The sequence below is a fragment of the Doryrhamphus excisus genome, chromosome 11, assembly GCF_030265055.1.
Source record: "Doryrhamphus excisus isolate RoL2022-K1 chromosome 11, RoL_Dexc_1.0, whole genome shotgun sequence".
Taxonomy (NCBI): Eukaryota; Metazoa; Chordata; class Actinopteri; order Syngnathiformes; family Syngnathidae; genus Doryrhamphus; species Doryrhamphus excisus.
This window is the reverse complement of record NC_080476.1, coordinates 5961610-5981129: the sequence shown is the minus strand read 5'-3', so window position 1 is coordinate 5981129 and position 19520 is coordinate 5961610. Positions and strand designations below refer to the sequence as shown.

At 39.7% G+C, this 19520-nt stretch overlaps 2 protein-coding genes across 4 annotated transcripts; both read left to right on the top strand.

Annotated features, from left to right (window-relative positions):
* The first annotated feature begins 3880 nt into the window (after positions 1-3880).
* On the top strand, positions 3881-12795 carry rab6a (RAB6A, member RAS oncogene family). Of its 3 annotated transcripts, XR_009132081.1 has the most exons (9): positions 3881-4243; positions 5155-5213; positions 5290-5343; positions 5589-5694; positions 5849-5960; positions 7156-7249; positions 7605-7698; positions 9576-9642; positions 11476-11554. XR_009132081.1 is itself a non-coding variant. In XM_058087191.1 (8 exons), the coding sequence occupies exons 1-8, from the start codon at positions 4174-4176 to the stop codon at positions 11538-11540; spliced, it is 627 nt and encodes a 208-aa protein (XP_057943174.1). In that variant the 5' UTR covers positions 3881-4173; the 3' UTR covers positions 11541-12795. The 3 variants fall into 3 exon arrangements, 2 of the variants coding, with proteins under 2 accessions (XP_057943174.1, XP_057943173.1); XM_058087191.1 differs by lacking the exon at positions 7156-7249 and having other exon boundaries at positions 11476-12795; XM_058087190.1 differs by lacking the exon at positions 7605-7698 and having other exon boundaries at positions 3882-4243; positions 11476-12795.
* Positions 12796-12927: 132 nt separating this feature from the next.
* Positions 12928-18286, top strand: dnajb13 (DnaJ heat shock protein family (Hsp40) member B13). The gene is made up of 8 exons (XM_058087186.1): positions 12928-13385; positions 13482-13585; positions 13844-14005; positions 14095-14243; positions 15190-15303; positions 16391-16504; positions 16598-16674; positions 17840-18286. Exons 1-8 carry the CDS (start codon positions 13318-13320, stop codon positions 17997-17999), a joined length of 948 nt encoding a protein of 315 aa, XP_057943169.1. The 5' UTR covers positions 12928-13317; the 3' UTR covers positions 18000-18286.
* Positions 18287-19520: the final 1234 nt, after the last annotated feature.

Sequence of the window (19520 nt, the reverse complement as noted above, 5' to 3'; positions counted from 1 at the left end):
TTTTTTTCCCCCCCATACATAAACGGGCTTCCCCATCTCCAGAGGATTGGATCAAGTTTTGCACAATGATGCAGTGGTACGACAAGCAACCAGCACATCAGAATGAAGTCACTGCTTGGGGTGACATGTTCATTTGTGCAGTCTTTTCTCTTAGTCACGCTTCTCTGGATTTTGGATGACATGCCTTAGTCGGTCCTGATTGCTGTGCTTTCCTCTGAGGCACAGTGGAACTTTAAAAACAATGGACTTTAAAAAACAGAAAGTGAGCTGATTTAACCATGACAGACCTTTTCAATTGCAATCAACTGCAGAAAGTGCATGAACACAAATATTAAACAGGGGATATTCTCAGACAAATTTGTCAATTCAGCTTCTCAGGGTCATTCCCTTACCAAGGACATGTGGCGTGGTTGGGGGGAAGGTGTTCAACTCGTATTTGCTGACGATCGGGCCCAGAGCCGGCAGGTCTATTAGGCAATAAGGCTAAGGGCACTGTAGCCACTAGGGGGCGCCATAAAACAAGAAAAAAAAATTACCTTCAAAATAATTTCATGAATTAGTTATTACCGTCAACTCTTGAAATTGAAAACTCACATTGATTCCAATGTAAAACAATGCCCAATTAATATTGCTACAAATTATAATGGCAAATTACACTGCACGGTAGGCGAGTCTTTAGCATGTAGGCCACATATTCAGGATATCAGGAAGACCTGGGTTCAATTCTCTGCTTGCATCTTGGTTTTCTCCGGGTACTCCGGTTTCCGCCCACATTCCAACATTCCCACAGTCCCACATTGTTAGATTAATTGGCGACTCCAAATTGTCCATAGGTATGAATGTGAGTGTGAATGGTTGCTCGCGCCCAAATTCTGCTGGGATAGGCTCCAGCATACCCAAGACTCTAGTGAGGATAAGCAGCATAGAAAATGGATGATAATGATAATTTTCCCAGGCCATACTTATCCCACAAATTATTGCAGATAAATTGTCAACATTATTTTGAGACCATTTTTTCATTAATGTAATAATATATGGCATAATATTGCAATACAGCATCTCAAAACAAGTTAATTTTTTTTTTGTTTAAATTTAAACAAACAAAAGAAGCCCCCCCACAACGTGGTGTCGCCCGTGAATTTCACGATCATATTGTTCCTGTAGAACAAACTGGTGTAGAGACTGGTGTAGAGACAGTACAGCAGGGTGCTCAGGACACAGCCCTGTGGTCAGCCAATGCTTAGAGTGCGTGTGGAGGAGAGGTGGGGGCCGAGCCTCACTTTCTGGGGCCTGTTGGTCAGAAAGTCCATAATCTTGCTGCATGTGAGAAGGGGGAGGCCGAGTGTGTCCAACCTAATAAATGAAAGCTAAAGTAAAAACAAGATTTCTTTTGTAAGCATATGTAAATCTCTGATGAAGGGGTCGGCTTATAAAATCTTGCCTAGGACGCCACGTCTGCTCGTAAGCAGACCAAGCCCAGGCATCAGGCGGATGGAGACCGTTATCTGTACTGCACATAAAGAGAGATTTAGTCACAAGTGTGTCTTCAATGACCACAAGCTCAAGAAGACACAAACATATTATGCTTATGTAGCGCTTAATGAAATGAGTAGACATTGTTGTGCTCTGTGCAAGATCCTTTTATGTATGCTTACTATAGGGTTGCTAACCATTTACTTTTTATTGTTACATTTTGCACGTGTAAACAAACACCCTTGGGTGTCCTATACACTTCTACTATCAATCCATACTCTCAGGTTATGTTTCAAAGAATGAAATTATTCTCCCAATAAATCAGACAAAACTATCCAATAAAAGTGACTATGATTCTAATGATTGGTAGCTTCTGCAGCACTCAGGTATAAATTAGCTTAATGGGTTATTTCAGTCTGGATTTGAAGAGACATGATAGTAAAGCAAATAGGTTCATAAATGATTAGAAAAATAAACTCTCAGCAGCACAGATGATATTCTTCAAAATGACCAAAAATCAACACCTTGTTTGAACAGATTAAATAATCCTGCATTGATACCCTGATGCTGTGTAACGCTGCATATGTTGGTGAATGCGTGTCATGTAAAATACAATTATTTTCCACATTTGCAACATATGTATTTGATTCCATGTGTGAAAAGGTTTATTAGAATTTCCTATTTCAAAATGTGTATGTATGTATTCCAATGTTTGGCACAAATAACAACAGCATACCTGTCATCATCATAAAAAAACAAGTTGGCGTTGCTGTGGCAGAAACCGCCCATGAATGATACAGGAAAAGGCCAAAATGATACTGTGTCAAAGCCTAGGGTAGTGATACTGATAAAATATAGAGTTTAACCATGTCCAGTATCAGCCCCCATAGCTGTCCACTCAGGTATCAGGCCTGTGAAACAACCAGTCAGAGAACAGCGTCCTACCGTGTGCCACCAGTAAAGTCTCCAGTCTGCAACTATGCGCTACAAAACTACTAGGACATGAATTGGGCTCCTGGGCTTAACTTTCTGGACTCCACTCATGTGACAGGAAATATCACTGTTAGTATAAACATTCCTAATGCTTCTCCAGTAGCCAAAAAACAACACTTGATTAATAGAACTTTAATTGAAAGACACATTGATAAGATAAGACTGTCTCGGGCTGATACTGGCACTTGGGGACATGATACTGCTCCTGACACCAGACAAACCATGTGATAGCCTATAATTACATCACCTAACAATAATACCAAATTCAACAATATTAAGAAACACACTGGTGTATTATTTATCACAAACATTTGCAGAAATTATAAATTGTGTGATCTTATTTAATGCCTCACTTATTTATTTATAATAAATAATAATAATAATAATAATACATTTTATTTGTATAGCGCTTTTCAAAATACTCAGACACTACAGAAAAATTGAGTTGAATAAAAACAAGTAAACAGAGTAAAAGATACGTTAAAATAAAACATTCATTTGTTTATACACAGCTAAACATGAGTATATTTATTATTGACAATTTATTCCTATTTTATCCCGTTAATTGTGTTTTATCTTATTTTCACATTTTATGTATTCATTTTCCTTCACACTGCACAAGGTTTTTGCTGGATTTTTTTAAAAACACCAATTGGCTTCTGGATTTTTATTTATTATTATTACACCTCTCTTAGATTATAGCTTTGTTACTGACCAGTGTTATCAATCTCATTGTCCTTTTCCATTACTAGAAATTGCACATCAGTAAAACATAAACAGAGGATTTATTGACCATAAACCGTGGATGATATAGTCAACTCATGAACCTTTTGTACAGGACTTGTCATTGCCTGTCTATCTCTGTAAAAAGCAAATGAAGCGGAGAGAAGATAACGTTGCTGCAGGACTTCAGCCTTCTTGGCAGCAGTTGTTGGCTGAGCTAGAGGTCAAACACCATCAGAACTAGTTCTCGTCGCTCCTGAATGAGCAGCCTCACAATCTGGAATCAAATCTCTGTTGGAACATTTCGAGTTTGCATGTTCTCCCTGTGCTCGCATGCCCACATGTTAGGCTAATTGTTCACTGGTGTATTTGGTTTTGTTGTCTATACAGTCCATAATGTAACTAATCTGACGTTGTCAGAATTTGCCCTCTCGTGGATAAATAATGGTATGGTAACAGTCTGTTTTGGGTTTTAAACCCCGTTTAAAGCCCATGTTGTATGATGTATATGATACCTTGATAATGATACATTCATGTAATATATTAGAATGTAATTATATACGTATATAATTCACCTATAAATGCATTGAGTTTCTTTTTCACAATGAATTGAGTCATATAATGTAATATATGCTATACAACCGCTAGGGGGCAGCGCACTAATGTGTCCTCAAAGTGCCAACAGGGAGAACACTTTGTGTCCGAAGAAGAGTGGCCCAAAGTGGCTAGCTAGTGTAGGCATGTCATACAAGTAGTGTAATGCTAACTTAGCTGCTGCTAGGTGCTGAGTTGTCCAAAAGTGTTTAGAAGCCCACGGGAGAATTTGTTTTATGACGAGAAACCATTTCTAAGTGGTTTCTGTTGAGAGCCTGACAAACGAGCGACACAATCCAGACATTAAATACGAAAAGAGCTGGTTAGCTTGTTTTAGCTGGCTGACTGGGAGGCTCCAGAGAAGTAAACGTCACAGCTTGTATCACAGCCATGTCCACGGCCGGAGACTTTGGAAATCCACTAAGAAAATTTAAATTGGTCTTCCTCGGGGAACAAAGTGGTAAGTCATATATTTTAGTGACCTCGTGCGACATTTAATGTGAATCGGTGTTAAAAATTTCCCATTAGGATAAGATGCTTAGGACTTTGGGTGGGTTGTGGCTTTGGTGATTTAATCGGTTGTCGTGGCTAGCTTACATTAGCCACGTATGTAACGTTATGATATGACTGCAACTCTTTAAACTTATTTCTGCTTTCTTCCAAATGACGTTTATCCTAAATACAGCAATAATATCATTGGAGGTATTCGTTCTTGTTGCAATTTTTACTTCGGGGTATCTTTCTATTGTAGTAGCAAGGCTTTCTAAGTATAGTTCGTAGACCAGTACTGTAATGACGGTGATGGATTCACGACATCACAGAAAAGTAGTAAACAGAAATGCTCATGAACACGCATCAACTGATTTCAGTTGTCAGTTGTGTTGAGGAACGTAGTCAATCCAGGTCCACGTAAGTCCACACCAACATGGTTGTGGCTCTTGCTCATTCTGATTTGTTTGTCCAGCGTGTTATAAAAACCCGGTCAGTAACATTCCAACGTTGTTCACTACCTATACTCCCACTTTCACTCAAACACACCTTTCAATGGGAAACTGATTGATATCAGACATACCCCAACACATGGATTAGATGTTGGCCTATCAACAACCCAAAGCAGTTTAACCATCTCCCAAGAGAAGTGAAGCCAATATTAAGTCGTAATACTGAAGTAGAACATTGTACAGCACACTGCATGCGACTTATCTCTCAACCTGATAAACACGAGGTGGGGCACGGCTTGCATTGCTGTCACTCAATAGATGCCAAAGCTTGTCAAAGCCTTATAGTTGATTATCTCAAGAGTCCACAATTTCGACAAAATCATGCCCAAAGCAAAGGAGCCACACCTGAATGTACGTTTTTACATTTCAGTGGGGAAGACCTCGCTGATCACCAGGTTCATGTATGACAGCTTCGACAACACTTACCAGGTGAGGCCAACAGATAACTGTCCGTATAACTAATAGAGAATTTGTGGCTAATTCACATAATTTATACTTCTTTCAGGCCACAATAGGAATCGATTTCCTGTCAAAAACGATGTACCTCGAGGACAGAACAGTAAGTGTGGACCGGGCATTGCCTTCCCCTTTATGAGGCGTCGGATGGTGGCCATAACTCACTACAAGCTAAAACTCGACTCTGAACCCCCATCATTACTTACTCATTCTGTTCCCCCTTCAAGCACCGCAACACATTTACTGTGACACACATGGGCACAAGTTTTATTTATATCTTAAATGTCTTATTTTCTCTGATTACATATACAGTGGTGTGAAAAAGTGTTTGCCCCCTCCCCCTTCTAGATCAGGTTACAGTTGTGGGACACGGCAGGCCAAGAGCGATTTCGCAGTCTCATCCCAAGTTACATCAGAGACTCTGCTGCTGCCGTTGTAGTGTACGACATCACAAGTAGGTGGATTACGCATTCCTTTTATAGCTAAAGCAATCATCTGTATCATATGTTTTTTTCTGAGTTTCGTTCATATCAACCATTTTGTCATTGTGTTTCTAACAACAAGTTGCATTCTGGTCCATTAACTGTCTCCCATCATCCCTTTGGTAGACGTGAACTCCTTCCAGCAAACCACCAAATGGATTGATGATGTGAGAACAGAGCGAGGAAGTGATGTCATTATCATGTTGGTGGGAAACAAGACAGACCTTGCAGACAAAAGGTAATCTCGTCTTCCTTCCTGCCTCCCTCCCTGGCATTGGGCACACTAATGAAGTCATTGATTGTTGCTGCTGGAATATCAATACACTTTCCTTATGCAGACATTTCCCACTTCTCCATTAGATGTCAGTGCTGTGATTGGCGTTTTTTTCAGCAGTTTTCTTGCACTATTCATAAAGTAACAGCCATTAATTGTGTGAATATAACCCGTCTCCATTCATTTTCAGGATTTTTTTATGGATGATAAAACACCTCATTGCTGCTTAATTGCCTTAATTGCTTAATTTCCCCCTTTTTATGGTGTAAGGCTGTTTACTGGATTTAGTGGACTTCTACCGCATGTTCCTTCAAGTCGATCTAAAATAAATGAAACTTAGTGCAGGTGATCCTCAAGTTACAGACGAGTTTCGTTCCTACGATGTGTTAACACTTGAGTCACTCACACTGTACACGGAACAAAGGAAGGACATAAAATACACTACATACAATCAAAAAGAGAATAAATAAACACTCCACTGCTCTGTTATCACTGTCACTTTTATAGGAGCAGGTCCTTTACCATGCTCAAGGATGTTGTCATGACCTGGCACTTAAAGAATTTGTCTGTGAGGCCGTGAACGTGGCAAGTCCTGTGTGTGTGTCAATCAATGAATGTTGCGGCATATTAGTTGTGGCTAGATTTATTTTGGCTAGATTTATATGGCTAAATTTGTGTCAAAGTGAAACTGTATTTTCCACAAAATGCTCCCCCCCCCCCCTGTTTTGTTGGGAATTGATATTTTCCCCAAACTTAGTTATGTTCGACTGCTGTTTACTACAGAATGGAAAAAGGTCGAAAAGCAACCTTTTTCCTGATGAAAGATGCGAATGATATATACCTTTGTGCCTTGAAAATTCATCACAAATGGCCAAGAGTGAGATGGATGTCTGACTTTATGATGGTCGCAGTAGTCAAGCAGTTGAGAAGTGGGGCCACACTGTATTGAGCACAGTGTAAGTGTGCATTCTTCTGTATCGCACTGTGTTTAACTAGTTCTCTTGCAAGTCTTGTGTTTATGGATCATAATTGAGGACCACCTGTATTGTTTTGCACTTAACCGGTCTGTTTGCTGTTTAATACCAATGGTTATTCTGTGGGTCTTCAGTAAATTTCATTGACCTGTGCTGTGCAACTTTAACCCCTTTATCTACCACAGGCAAGTATCTATTGAGGAGGGAGAGAGGAAAGCCAAAGAACTTAATGTAATGTTTATTGAGACTAGTGCGAAAGCAGGCTACAACGTAAAGCAGGTAAGCTCGCGAGCGAGCATCGTGCTCCATCATCCCGCCTCCGATGCTGCCACCTGAGCAACGCCACCAAAAGTGCCCCCATCCAAGCCACAAATCATATTGTGTATTCGGCAGCAGACACCAATAAGTGCTACTTAGTACCAAACCTTGATCTCCTCCACCAGTATTGATGTGCAGATTAACTTTTGGTCTTGAGCAGAGGTGGCAGCAGGAGCAGAGAGGAGCACGACTACTTGCTTTTTTTTCCCCAAGTATTGAATCTGTGTTTTCTCCCCCCCTTCCTTTGTGTCCCTGTCTGCCGGTGTGCGTTTGTGTGTGTGTTTGTGTGCGTGTTGTACGCTGTGACTCATCACAGACAGATTACCACAGAGGAGGGAGAGCAGAGGGCAAAAGAGATGAATGTTCTGTTTATTGAAACAAGTGCAAAGACAGGCTACAATGTCAAACAGGTAGAGCGTGTGTTACCTTTGTGTGGGCGTGTGTGCATGTGTGAGCTCTCCTCTGATTGGCTTTAACTTCACACATGCATGTGTGCATTGATTCTTAAAAGAAAACAGTAGCTATTTGATCATAAATCATAAAGTATGCCTATGTTAACTGACTATCTTTTGATACTCTGGATGTTAAAGAAAAGTTTCATGATGCTGTAATTTAACAAAAAGATATGTTCAAAGACACACGCACACCCATTCATAAATATCAAAAGATGGTTCAGAGTTGACAATCTTCCAAGGAGTATACGGGCTACAATTCAACGTTAAAAAAAAAAAACTACAGGTTGTCCCAAAAATGTGACGTTTTACATGCAGTTATCTTGAAAACGATAAAGCCTAGCTCAATGAAATTGAACAGTGGAGGTGTTGAAAGCCATAAGTTTATTATGGGACTGATTTCATAAATGTTCAATATGTGCCCGGTCTTAGGTGACTGTGTTGCCAGTATATTCCAAGATGCAAAATTACTTCTCTTTGGGACTGAATGGCATAGCCCTTTCTATCCAATTTGAGGTTTTTTCAACAAGAATTGCCAAAGTGATTGGCCTGCGAAATTATGTTAAATTCTTCAGACACCCGAACAAATATAAGGATAAGAGAATACAAAATACTGGAATATTACTGTTGTCTTTATTATGAGTTCAGTGTGGCCCGAATACTCCTTTAACAATCCATTTCACAGTGCTGTTGTCCTAGGTGGCGCATGTTGACAATCATCATACATGCAACACTTTTAGATTCAAATGTCACTCGACAGCCTCTAAAGCTCTGTCAGTGGAGGTAAAAAAAAAAAAAAGAAATAATTGTTGTACAAAGAGTCATTTCTCGTTTATTGCAGTTAATTGGTTCCAGACCCGACTGTGTTAAGTGAATTTCTGCGAAGGGAAGGACATAGAAAACCTGTTTATGACATTCTAAATACCATTATCATGGCCCTGTAGACATGGAATAACACCCCATAGTCACCCTGAGACTCATATTATTCTTGGTTTGCAACAAATTGATTAGGTCTAATGCACAGGCTATGGGATCACTGCAGGGACACGAGACGGCTAGCGCATACCGAGCTAACTAGTTAGCCTCAACTTTTTATTCTAAACTTAAGAAAGTGTTTCAAACATAGTCAATGTATTGTCTCATCAGTCTCACATTAGACGCCTACTGAATAGAATACTATGTATAAGTTGTATTTCAAATAGGGATGCTCCCATTCGATTGGCCACCAATCAATAACCCAACTACCTGTGCTACTGGAAGTCCCGCTAGGGCTCCACCAATGTCTCAATCTCACATCCAAAGACTCCTTAAAGAAGGCGTTTTATCCTCTGTAAGTTTCACAAGTCATATTTGTGGTCTTAAAAAAGTAAGTCAAATACTTTTGTCTGAGTGAAGGTGATTTTTATATGTTCTGATTCGTTTTTCATATCATATAACAATATCTGGCATTCTGGACCCCTTTTTCTTTTTTAATAATGACGTATTTTTTCGGGGCCCCATGGCAGTCAGACCTTAGAATCGACTGATTTGACTCTTTCTGGTATCGGAATCGGCAGCATAAAACTTAGAGCATCCCGAATTTTACATAAAAAACGGCATAGTCAACCACAAAACAGCGACCATTTATTAATTGTTGAAAATAGAGTGAGGGAGATGATCGAACCGCAAAGTGGCGAGGGACGGCTACTTCTCTGCGAGAGCTTCAGGTGGACCACATGCTCCATCATGTAATGAGAATACAGACCGGTCACCGCATTGATTGTCATTTGTGTTTTACGTTGACATTTCATGAACTGACAAACTCGGTCTGCTTTTCCCCATCCCTCCCCATGCAGCTCTTCCGTCGCGTGGCAGCCGCCCTCCCTGGCATGGACAACACACAGGACAAAAATAGAGAGGACAGTATCCTTTTGTGTGCATGTTTGCTGTCTGTCTTGTCGTGGGCCGTTATGTCACTCTCCTGTCGTGTCGTATGTCAAGAGGAAAATCTCTTTTAACTCTGAGACAGCTCGCTGTAGCAAGCTGTCATTGCACGTTTGTGGATTTGTCCAAGGAAGACATATCCCAAGAGGATGGAAGTTATTTCTGCACATCCACTAGCAAGGGCCAGTTGCTCTTAATACACTCACTATACATCTATGCAGTCTCTGTTTAAAGTGGTTATAACAAATTTTAGTAGAACACACACAGTTTGGTTGTAAACACATTAGTTGTACTTTTCTCCAGTTTCATGTTGGGGTGCATACGAATATCCAGGAGATAAATACATTGTGGTCATCTACAACCATGCACGTCTAATTGTGTAATTACTGCTAAACAGCTCTCAGTATGGTACAGCCATTACAGTAAACAAAAAGGAGTGGATTTGTTGGCTAGGGAGGTTAGCACAAAATACTGTACATAACCAATGTCTATACACTTTGTGCCAAATAACCGTACAATTGGTGCAAATGAAATTGCAGATCCGATTTTGTTCCCTTCTAAAGACTTTGTCAATAAACCGCAAAGTCATATGCTCACTAATGCCCATATGGACAAATTTGGTCTTTTTTGTTTTTAGTGGATGTAAGTAAATCATTTATGATGAGATGGAATCGCCCCCCCCCCATACCAGAATGAAAGTGGTACAGCTTCACGATATTATGTCTTCTTTGAACTAGGAAGTGCAAACTCAAATACAAACATGGTGCATGTGCACTTTCGTTCAGCCCCATCGAGTGGCATTGTAGTTATCACTCGAAAGCAGGGGTGGGCAAACTTTTTGACTCGTGGGCCGTATTGAGTTAACAAAATTCACGGGGGGCCAGAATATATATATTTAACACACAAACACACACACTTGTAATTCCAACAGTCCGCATTGAATTATTTGCCTAATTTTATCTGTAAAAGTGTTATACTATCAGCTGTATGTTTATGTTCTCATGTCCCTTTTTTCAGGAACAATTGAAACATAAGACCACATCAAATTACGAAATAGGATTTTACAGTTTTATTTTTTCGTTTTTTTTTTGTTTTTTTTACTGAATAAGATATCCGACTTGCAAGTCATGTTGCCAGCTTGTATGTTAAAAGTTTAAATACTTGCCGCATGTGGCCCCCGGGCCGTAGTTTGCCCACCCCTGCTCTAAAGGCTACATTTTTGTATTGTTTGTATTTTATTAAATTGATTAGATTTTCCAGGTGTACTGTGTGGTGAAATACAGAGCATCCAGAAATACATATATGCTATGTTACAGCCTTATTCCAAAATAGAATACATGTTTTCACTCACAATTCTACTTGCACAACATCCCATAACATCCTACACCAAAAACATATTTTGAAATATTTGCAAATCAATACAAAAATGAGGGGGAAAGGAAATCTTGTGTATGTAAGCACAACCTTTGCCAAAAACGTTTTGACCCAAAATCATGTCCAATCAACAGGGGGACTGTAAAAACATCTGAAGGATGATTATGCACATGTGATGTCTTCATTTTTCATTTTTAACACAGTTGCAAAATCACAACAAAATTCTTTCACATTGCCATCATGTAGTTCTTTGTGGAATTTTGAGAGGGAGAATGAATTTCATCCATTATGGAATAAGGCTATTAAAATACAATATAGAAAAAGAGTGAATACTTTCCAACTTCGCCTGTGCTTTGTGGCTATTGAATTCTGTTTTTAGGAGTATTTTCACTTTGCCTTGCTTCCCTCTTTGGTATTCCCTAACTCTTGTGCCTTCAGTGATTGACATCAAGCTGGAGAAGCCACCAGAGCAGCCTGCCAGTGAAGGAGGTTGTGCCTGCTAATTGCTGCCCTGTGTCACTGGGAAATGTCCTCCTGGGCTTGTTTGTCTGTATCTGTACCCTTTAATACATCCGCCTCACTTCCCTAGCCTAAAGGGAATATTACATTGGCTCATCTCTGCCATTGTTGTAAACCTTCACTCTTATCGGATAGCCGTGAAAGTCTCGGATCAATATTTGCACTGCTGCACACAAACACGCAATCGGTATTCACGCGCTTGAGCTCAGAGAGGTCTTCACTGAGCTTCAGATGGAGACGGTGGTACAAGAGGAATGAGATACGGTGCAGTAGTTGTTTGTGTAAAGATGACTTTTTAAACCAAACGGCCAGAAAAGAAATATGTACAAAAAGCACAAAATGAAGATGTTTTAAAAGTTAGCATGTTGAATAAATGAATAAAGAGCATTGCATTAACAATATCAAGTGCAATGTGGATCTGTTGAGGATTCGATCACAATTTCTGTTATCTACTCTTGTGTAACTTGGAAAAGGTTGCAAAGTTGCACTGAACAAATTTTGGAGTCGAAGCAGAGTGAAAACCACAAACAGGAGTGACATGTCATGTTAACTTTTACCAGCATATTCCTCCCCTGACATTTCCCAGCATGTCATGAAACCACAGCATGGCCCAAAATATGACACTACACCTTCCCTAATGTATGACATGACCGTCCTCACGCATGCTTCCTCACTGAAACTTGTTTTTGGTCTTGGCTTCTATTTTCTACCCTTTTTCTTTGGATAGATTTTTTTATATATCTTCAGAATACAATATAGCTATTTGATGATAGTGTTTGATAAAGAGTTTTCATATATAAAGAGTCAATATTATAAAACCCATTGTAAACATTAGATATGGATTTGCAGTATGCTTTTTGAAGGGAAATGAGGGCTTCTATGGATTTGGGTTTATGTAGTCGTTAGGTTGGTTAAAGACCTCTCTGGCTTGTTTTTATTTTTGGTGTTGATTTTTTTAGTGATCATTTCACAAGTGTATTTACTCCACAATGACTTATTATATTTATTTCTATTTCTTTTTTATGGCTCTTTATATCCTCCATGTTGATATGACTCTAAAATTGCTAATAAAATACGCATCCAATACACTTAATTGTTAAGTCATGCTATTTTCACTGTACAATTTTACTTTTTCTCAACATTCTGAAGAGTTTGATTTTCATGATACGTGAAATAGTTTCTGCCTGAAATGCATTTAAATGGAAAATAAAATGCACTTGTTACTGCTGTTGCAATTCATTCATCAAGTCCCCCTTTTTTAAGAAAATACACATATTCTTTGAAACTGGACTGTGTTCATTTAGTATTTTTTTCCAAAATGTATTTGTTGACTGTTTGTGAACCATCCCCAGCCTGCGTCTCCTAGCAACCAATGTAAACAACTTGTAGCTGAGGTAGTAGTGCATTGTACGTGCTAGTATGCGTGTTATTAAGCTTTGGACGCATTGGAACTGAAGATTTACATATTTTTTCATTATTGATCTCGGAAGACGAACCTTGCCAACTTTAATGGACGGAATCAAAAGCTAGCCAACTCTCAGGTTATCCATTCCTGTTATGGTCCGTCATTCATCAATAGTATTTATATAGTTACTGCTTTGACGACTTTTGCCGGTATTTAATTTTATGCAAATCAGTCACTTAACGGCACGAGGACACAACAAAGCGTCACCTGTGGCTGTGAGCGATTTATAGCCTAAGCTTTGTTTTATTCGTGTTTAGGTTACTTTATATTTTTTATGTATATAGAAAAAAGCTTTAATGTGTAGCGAATACTACGAGAAGCTTGAAATAAACAGGAATGCGACAGACGCTGACATCAAAAAGGCGTAAGTCTACCTAGCAACACTACTTTATGTCGAACCAATCACAGATGGCTTTATTCTTGTAGTGTCACGTGGTCTTACTCTTCCCTCTCTTTACAGGTATCGACGCCTTGCACTTAAGTTTCACCCCAGCACCAACAAAGAACCAGACAGTGCTGAGAAATACTACCAACTGGGTGAAGCCTACGATGTTTTGAGTGACCGTAAGCTTATCGTTATTTACATTTGTGATAATATTTCTGGTTATATAAGAACTGCCCTTACTTCCGGTTTACCAGGAGGTGGCAGCACAGTATTAGCTATCATTTCATCACAATCATACGTTAAGTAGTCTAAGTAGAGATGACAGCAAATGCCTTACAAAGACAAAGTCTAATAACTAATGCTAGTACCTAAAGGCTAATCATTGCTATAACTATTTTAATGAATGTGTTAATGGCATGTGTGCAATGTTGTGACAGCTCGTAAAAGGGCAACCTATGACAAGTTTGGAGTAGAAGGCCTCAAAGGTGGAATCCCTTATGAGTATGGCGGTGGTGGGGCTTGGTCATCCAAATATGTCTACCACGGGAACCCAGACAAAACCTTTCGACAGTTTTTTGGTAGTGACAACCCATTTGCAGGTACAACAGCGACATGAGATTGTGTGTACTGTATCAGTATAGATGTCAGGTTTCTTGATTAAACTAATGTTTATTTGCCCTTTTGTCAGACTTCTATACAAATGACGTCCCAGTGCTGCTGGGTGGCCTTCTGCCAGAAGAGGTAAAGACCCAAGACCCCCCGATAGAAAGAGATCTTCATTTGTCCCTGGATGACCTCTTTCATGGTTGCACCAAAAAAATCAAGATATCTCGTAGGGTAAGAGCATGATGCAGTTGTTCATCCAAAAACATGATCCAAAAGATGATACAGTGATATGTAATGATACTGTCCACTCCACCTTAGTTCCATTGTCTTATTTCATTGTCTTTCTAACAAACTGACAGTGTGCAAACGAGCTTTATCGGGTTTTTTACAGCAGAGGCATGAAGAAAGTGCTCAATCGCGTGCACACTCGCGAGCACCCCGGCTCTCCCCACTGGGACAAAAAGACTGAATGACTGACAGCAGGGTTCACTTACTCCGCTATAGAACCAACACGCCCATATGTTGAAAGAAATGCAGAGTGAATCCTCGTAATGTAAAAAATGTAACCTTGACAGTCCCGATGACTTTCATGAGAGTCCTTGTCTCATGACAAGGAGATCCCACCTGAGATGTTTTCCACAAGGCACAGTGGAGGGGGCTCTGGCATGATCTGGGGTGCTTTTTTTCCTTCAATGGAACAATGGAACTTCAGGTTGTGCAGGGTCGTCAAACAGTAGCTGGCTATGTCGAGATCTTTTAAGGGGCATCCCTTCATGACTGAAGGCCTTGGTCTTTGTGGTAATGACTGCAGTTCACAATGCCCACCTAACAAAGGACTTCTTCCAGAAGAATAACCTCACTCTTTTGGACCATTGTGTTTGTTCCCCTGATCTAAATTTCATTCAGAAAATTGGGGATGGATGGTGAGGGAAGTTTACAAGGGGGATCAGAGTGTTAAGGTATAGTCTTAAACCTTTAATCATTTGAACAGCTGATGGACATCCTATTTCAGTTTAATGGCGGTTTGCAATAAATTGCTGACTCATGTTTTTGGTCCCACTCGCTCTACTTAGAACGTCCTTAAGATCCAACAATTCTTGCAATTTTTCATATGGCTTTCAAATTTTGATCAGAAGTGTATAAAAATATGTGTATTTCTTGTGATTGAATTTTGCAGGTCATGAATGATGATGGCTACACATCTGCTATTAAGGATAAGATTTTGTCTATAGATGTAAAACCTGGTTGGAAAGAAGGCACAAGGATTATTTTCTCCAAAGAGGGGGATCAGGTAAGAGAGATTGGACTGATTGAAATCGATGTCTCCTGGCGACATGGCTTGTTTTGAAAGAAAAGTAGACACTAGAGAGCCCTGTTTGCCCCCTTTTTTTCCAATAACATGGTCTAGGCTGCACAGCGGGCGAGTGGTTAGCACACAGGCCTCACAGCTAGGCAACCCAAGTTCAGTTCCACCCTCGACCATCTCTGTGTGGAGTTTGCATGTTTTCCCCGTACGTGGGTTTTCCTCCCACATTCCAAAAACATGCTAGGTTAATTGGTGACTCCAAATTGTCCATAGGTATGAATGTGAGTGTAAATAGTTGTTTGTCTATATGTGCCCTGTGATTGGCTGGCAACCAGTCCAAGGTGTACCCCACCTCTTGCCCAAAGACAGCTGGGATAGGCTCCAGCACCCCCTGCGACCCTCGTGAAAATAAACGGTAGAAAATGAATGAATGAATAGGAATCAATTCTAGTAGGAATAATCCATCAAAAACGGTTACTCTCAATGGTGCTGTATAATATGACGAAATAAAACCAAAGTAAAGTAAAACTACAACTATACGATCTTTCAAGTACAAAGTGGATTTTCAGTCCAGGGCAATTTTGATATTCATTAATTCTTTGCCTACACCCTCGGCCATCTCTGTGTGGAGTTTGCATGTTCCCCCTGTGCATGCGTGGGTTTTCTCCGGGTACTCCGGTTTTTTCCCACATTCCAAAAACATGCTAGGTTAATTGGCGACTCCAAATTGTCCATAGGTACAAATGTGAGGTTGAATGGTTGTTTGTCTATATGTGCTCTGTGATTGGCTCGCGACCAGTCCAGGGTGTACCCCGCCTCTTTCCCGAAGACAGCTGGGGTAGGGTCCAGCACGCCCGTGACCCTAGTGAGGATAAGCGGTAGAAAATGAATGAATGAATGAATAATTCTTTGCCAAGTTAAAAATCACATGAGTAGACGATGGAGATCAAGCAATGTTGATAAAAAATAAATATGATAACACATAACAGCATACAGACTGTACATATGAGTACCATTTTAATTCACCAGGGTCACTATAATAATCTTATCATCTCCTTTTTGTATCGTTTAGGGTCCAAGCAAGATCCCCGCTGATATTGTCTTTATAGTGCGACAGAAGAGTCACCCTCTGTTTATAAGACAGAACAATGACCTGATCTACAAGGCCCAAATCTCTCTAGCAATGGTGAGTCATGATGAAAACCACTAAAGACCAATACCGTACCCGTCATGTTTGGAAAAAGTCAAGCCACACCTTTCCTTTCTTTCATGCATACAGGCCTTGACTGGCTGTTCTGTCAATGTGGAAACACTAGATGGCAGACTACTCAACGTTCCCATCAATGACATTGTACAGTAAGTGTTGTCCTTTTGCCCTCCTCCCTTTGCAGAAAATAGTAGCATGACAATATTGGAATGGTTGAGTTAGTTTCAAACAAGTTACATTCAAGAACATCACATGTTGACACTTGCATGAGTTAACGTTAAAAAAGGAGAAGGTAAAAATAGCGTATATTTTCCCCGTGCTCCATGATAGTCTTGTTTACTTCTTGTGTTCAACATGATGAATAAATAAAATAGTTTAGGCTTCATGATATAAGACATAATGGTTTTCATTTAATAATTAAAAAAATATATGAATTCAGGTTACATAATATTAGGCATATGTTTAGTAAATAATAAAAAAAATGAATTTGGGATAAATGATATCAGACACGATGATGTCTATTAAATAATAGCAAATGATTGGATTCAGGATAAATCGCATCCGACATTGATTTCCATTAAATGTTTAAACATGAATGATATCAGACATTAGTTTTCATTGAATAATACCAATAATAAATAAATTAGTTCAGGATACATGATATCAGACATATTGTTTTTCATTTAATAATTAAAAACAAATGAATTCAGGTTAAATCATATCAGACATATGTTTATTAAATAATAAAAAAATGAATATGGGATGAATTACATCGGACATGGTGATGTTTATTAAATAATAGCAAATGATTGGATTCAGGATAAATCATATTCAACATTGATTTCCAATAGATTTTTGAACAGCAATTATATCAGACATTAGTATTCATTGAACAATACCAATAATAAATTAATTAGTTCATGATACATAATATCAGACATACGTTTACATGAAATAAGTTAAAAAATTAGGTCGGGTTAACGATATCAGACATTGATTTTCATTAAATGTTTAAACATGAATGAATTTGGGATAAACAATATCAGACACTGGTATTCATTAAATGACAATAAATGAATGAATTCAGGATCAGTTATATCAGATACTGGTTTCCATTCAGTAACAATAAATGAATGAATTGAATTGATATCAGACGCTTCGGACTAGTACCATTCCTTCCTCAAGCCGTTTCATAACTTTACCTGCTATACTGATACTCTGAAAGTTTTTGGTGATGTGCGTGCAAATCTAATTCAAGGATTATGTCAACGGTTGCCTTTTCTTGTCTCCGATATGTTTGTCACCAAACCCCAGCTTCACTTACCAAAAGGTGGTGACTGGAGAGGGGATGCCGTTCTTCCAGAATCCTTCCCAGAGAGGAAACCTCATCCTTACGTTTGGAATACAGTTTCCCGAGAAGCTGTCTCCTGAGAGGAAGGATCTAATCAAACAAGCTCTGCTCTTTAAAAATTGATCACATCTGGACTTTTTTCCCGCAGTAGCATAACAACCATGACAATGAATGCGTTTTCATTAATGTACAACAAAAGTTTGGTATTTACTTTTCGGAAAGGACCCCATGTTCAAAAGTATAGTAGTTACAGTAACTACTATACAGTATATGTTATGTAATTGGCCACGTAGGCATAACCAAATGTTAAAACAAAGGTAACACAGACTGCTGAGTCATGCTGAAAACACAAGGACACCCTGCACTGTACACAAAATGAAATCCATATGTTCCGTACATTAAACATTTGAAGTCCTTCCAACCTTTGCAGTTTTGTCTTTGGCTCCTTAAGCCCATTCTCACACGTCTATACGGTACTTCATCCCCCAGCCTAGACGTAATAGTGTTGCTTTTTATGTCATAACCATGCTTGTTTTAAGTAAACATATTACTCTGACAGACCATATACGCTAAGTGGACCTAATATTAGGTCATCTATGCCTGAGTGTACAGTGTGTTGCCAGAACTTATTTAGAGACTGGACAATGACGAATCAGTTTAGCCAGAAAATGGGAGTAGACTGCAACCTCATTGTCTGCCCTGGTTAGCGTTTTTTTCTCGGCTGCACGGCGACCAAGTGGTTAGAGCGCAGGCCTCACAGCTAGGAGATCCGCGTTTGATTCCACCCTCGGCCATCTCTGTGTGGAGTTTGCATGTTCTCCCCGTGCATGGGTGGGTTTTCTCCAGGTACTCCGATTTCCTCCCACATTCCAAAAACATGCGAGGTTAATTGGTGACTCCAAATTGTCCATAGGTATGAATGTGAGTGTGAATGGTTGTTTGTCTATATGTGCCCTGTGATTGGCTGGCCACCAGTCTCACCCGAAGATAGCTGGTATAGGCTCCAGTACCCCCGCGACCCTTGTGAGGATAAGCGGTAGAAAATGAATGAACGAATGAACCTTTTTCTCACTCAGTAGCCAGTCTCCATGTAGTGTGAAAGGTAATGTGACTCATGTAACTATAATGGTTGTATGCACACTATGCACACAGTAAAGTATGCACAGCAGAAAAATGAGGGAGGTATTGCTGCACCAGGTACATTTACAGTGATTAATTAACATCATTAATTAGTTCTCATTCTAACCAAAACATTCATTCATTTTCTACCGCTTATCCTCACGAGGATCGCGGGGGTGCTGGAGCTTATCCCAGCTGTCTTCGGGTGAGAGGCGGGGTAAACCGTGGACTGGTCACCAGCTAATCACAGGGCACATATAGACAAACAACCATTCACACTCACATTCATACCTATGGACAATTTGGAGTCACCAATTAACCTCGCATGTTTTTGGAATGTGGGAGGAAACCGGAGTACCTGGAGAAAACCCATGCATGCACGGGAAAAACATGCAAACTCCTCACAGAGATGGCCGACAGTGAGATTGAACTCAAGTCTCCTAGCAGTGAGGTCTGCACACTAACCACTCAACCGCCGTACAGCCCCTAACCCAAACACATGCTAACCAAATCAATTTAGAACTA

What these genes read in the sequence shown, in the direction of transcription:
- rab6a (XM_058087191.1), top strand. Translation starts at nt 4,174, where the DNA reads ATGTCCACGGCCGGAGACTTTGGAAATCCACTAAGAAAATTTAAATTG. An exon ending in GCTTCGACAACACTTACCAG is followed by an intron (nt 5,214 to 5,289) that starts GTGAGGCCAACA and finishes TACTTCTTTCAG; the next exon opens with GCCACAATAGGAATCGATTT. An exon ending in TGTACCTCGAGGACAGAACA is followed by an intron (nt 5,344 to 5,588) that starts GTAAGTGTGGAC and finishes TCCCCCTTCTAG; the next exon opens with ATCAGGTTACAGTTGTGGGA.
- dnajb13 (XM_058087186.1), top strand. Translation starts at nt 13,318, where the DNA reads ATGTGTAGCGAATACTACGAGAAGCTTGAAATAAACAGGAATGCGACA. An exon ending in CTACGATGTTTTGAGTGACC is followed by an intron (nt 13,586 to 13,843) that starts GTAAGCTTATCG and finishes ATGTTGTGACAG; the next exon opens with CTCGTAAAAGGGCAACCTAT. An exon ending in CCCATCAATGACATTGTACA is followed by an intron (nt 16,675 to 17,839) that starts GTAAGTGTTGTC and finishes ACCAAACCCCAG; the next exon opens with CTTCACTTACCAAAAGGTGG.